The sequence below is a fragment of the Frankliniella occidentalis genome, unplaced genomic scaffold (assembly GCF_000697945.3).
Source record: "Frankliniella occidentalis isolate FOCC.00 unplaced genomic scaffold, Focc_3.1 Scaffold315, whole genome shotgun sequence".
Classification (NCBI taxonomy): Eukaryota; Metazoa; Arthropoda; class Insecta; order Thysanoptera; family Thripidae; genus Frankliniella; species Frankliniella occidentalis.
The window spans coordinates 265234-267672 of record NW_026267440.1 but is presented as its reverse complement, the minus strand read 5'-3'; the positions used below and the strand labels follow the sequence as shown (position 1 = coordinate 267672).

The 2439-nt window shown below is 35.3% G+C and overlaps 1 protein-coding gene across 1 annotated transcript; it reads right to left on the bottom strand.

The window, feature by feature from the left end:
- Positions 1–198: 198 nt before the first annotated feature.
- LOC127751035 (ubiquitin carboxyl-terminal hydrolase 17-like protein B) lies at positions 199–2204 on the bottom strand. The gene is made up of 9 exons (XM_052273933.1): positions 2101–2204; positions 1954–2021; positions 1558–1780; positions 1294–1477; positions 1122–1208; positions 845–1042; positions 608–637; positions 410–526; positions 199–327 (listed from the first exon to the last, which is right to left on the bottom strand). The coding sequence occupies exons 1-9, from the start codon at positions 2202–2204 to the stop codon at positions 199–201; spliced, it is 1140 nt and encodes a 379-aa protein (XP_052129893.1).
- Positions 2205–2439: the final 235 nt, after the last annotated feature.

Sequence of the window (2439 nt, the reverse complement as noted above, 5' to 3'; positions counted from 1 at the left end):
TAGGCGGTCTTGAGGTTGTATATCTGATCTATGATACTTCCGTCGATATGAAGATAATTATAGATCATCTGCCACCAGTCTATGACGTCTAGGTCAATCCTGTACAATTTAAAATAAAAATCGATAGATAAGAAAGTTAGAGTTTTAATCTCATATCACAGAAAGATAATTATCTTAATTATATATAATCTGAATCAATTATACAATTAAGTTTAAGTTTACATTACTTTCCTTTTGACTTTCAGCACTGGGGGATATTGGGCTGCTAAGATGTCCTCTCATTAGTTTCAGTGGACTTACAAGTGCAGTAACAGTACTTTCAGAGTCCTATAAAATTTCAAACCCAGAATAGATACTGCACTGAAGAGAGGATAATTTAAAATAACATATGAAGACTATCCCAGTATACCTTATCACTTTCAATTGTAGAAGTAGTTCTTGTGGATGATAAATCTGGTGACTTACTAGGTGGGAGACTTCTTATTTTAATTCGATTTACAGTTGCACTAAAAATTTCCTTAGAATCCTGAAATATAGTGAAATCAACATATTTAATGAAAAGTCAGGTGTTTACAAGTTTACAGTTATGAAATACATATATTATTACCTGGTCAAAGCAATGATCAATTTTAAGTGGCTGCAAGAATAAGATATTGTTTCTTAAGTTTATTTCCTATGCACTAGTACCAAAACCCTCCACAGAACTAAGCAATGCTCATGTAAACAGCTCAATCAAAATAATTCCAGAATCACACAGCTAGATACATAACACAAATATTTCACAAAAGCAAATTGTATGCAACATGTCGCCCTACAAAATTTAGTAATTTACAGAAGCACCCACCTTTGCTAGTTCTTCATCATCTGGTGTGCATTGTTCACGGATTTTACTTTTTGGTGCAGGAAGTGTTACCTGTTTACCAAACAGTTTCCTGGGATACTTTTTTTGAGGACTGCACCCAGTACTCTTGAAGCAGAACTTCTTCTGGAATGGGCTTCTCCGGGTTGGGGTGTTTGGGGCAGTCCTCTTTGAGTATGCGGGCTGCAATTAAAATCAAATTATTGAATGCACATCATGAATCATTATTTCAATTATTAAAAGAAAGATGACAGATCTTTACCTGTGTACTTTCAACAAGTTGGTAAAATGCTACATACATCCCTTCCATCACTTCCCCAGACTCCAAACCACCGTAATTATCTGTGACCTGCTCACACATTACAGTGATTTACAATAAAGATGATTGAGAGTTTCTGCAATCCTAATGAGTTATTAATTTAGAGAACACTCACTTCAGCATCATTGAAGAGAGTACACTTTCCACCATGACAAAGTGTCACACACTTGTAGTGGCCACCGTCTGCTGAATTGCCAAGATGAATGATTCCACTGATAAATTTGTACATGGCATTTTTTACATTTAGCAGAATGTCAACACTAATCCTATCATTAATTTTCTTTCCATCTTTGTTAAACCTAAGGTGAACATAAAACATGATAAATAAATGTTGGGCTGACTTACACATTAAAAGAAACATAAACTATATTGTTCCTACCTTTGTAAAGCAATTCTTAACACTTTTGGTAGTGTGACAATTTCTTCAGATCTTGTGCATGAGGAATTTACACAACCATTACCACATTTATAATCATCTACCTTTACAGCAACAGAAAAATATTTCTGTACAGCCTCTTGGATACTTCTCTCACGACAGGACACAAACAGAAATGATTGTGGTTGATAAGTTACAGAATTGTAATCACATTTTGTGCATTCATCTGTAACCAGAGAAACAAAGTTTTGGTTAGGACGTCAGTTATTGTGTTAAGTCATAGGACAGATTGACACATAAAAAAATGGTAAATGTTAATGGAAGAACACTGCAGCTATTGACACATTCACATTACACATTGAGTTTAAAAAGGTCAATCCTTCAGTGCTTTGGTCTTACATCTAGCTTTGCTCCAGAAACCAAATATTTGACCCACAGCTGTAGTTTGTTTGGAATAAAAATCAAGTCTGTGAAGAAAGAAGATGATATAATCAGTGCAGTATCAAGTTGATCAAGTTGCATTTGTGGCTATCAAAATAAACTTACTCATCAGCAAATTTCTTCCCATGCCTGAGAAGCAATTCATTTTCTAGGTAACCATGGAGCAAGCTAATAAATTCATGAACATCTTGTTCTTTACCTGACATCATGGTTCCCAAAGTAATGGCTGTAAAGTAGTAAACCAACAATACAAACTTCCAAACCTAATGTACAAAATGAGAACTGAATGGAGTCAAAACGGAAATGACTGGATTACATACTAGAGAGAAGACTCTTCATAACGAGTGGTTTGGCTGGAAGATTCTGTCGCATACTGCATAGAGTCCGATAAAGTTGGCAGGTGACACAAAGGAAGAGTGAGCGACAGGAACGCCTATGCTCTTC

Coding starts and splice junctions, on each gene's coding strand:
- LOC127751035 (XM_052273933.1), bottom strand. CDS start 2,204: ATGATGTCAGGTAAAGAACAAGATGTTCATGAATTTATTAGCTTGCTC. Junction 1,478..1,557: donor TTAAGAATTGCTTTACAAAG/GTAGGAACAATA, acceptor TGTTCACCTTAG/GTTTAACAAAGATGGAAAGA. Junction 527..607: donor TTGATCATTGCTTTGACCAG/GTAATAATATAT, acceptor ACTATATTTCAG/GATTCTAAGGAAATTTTTAG.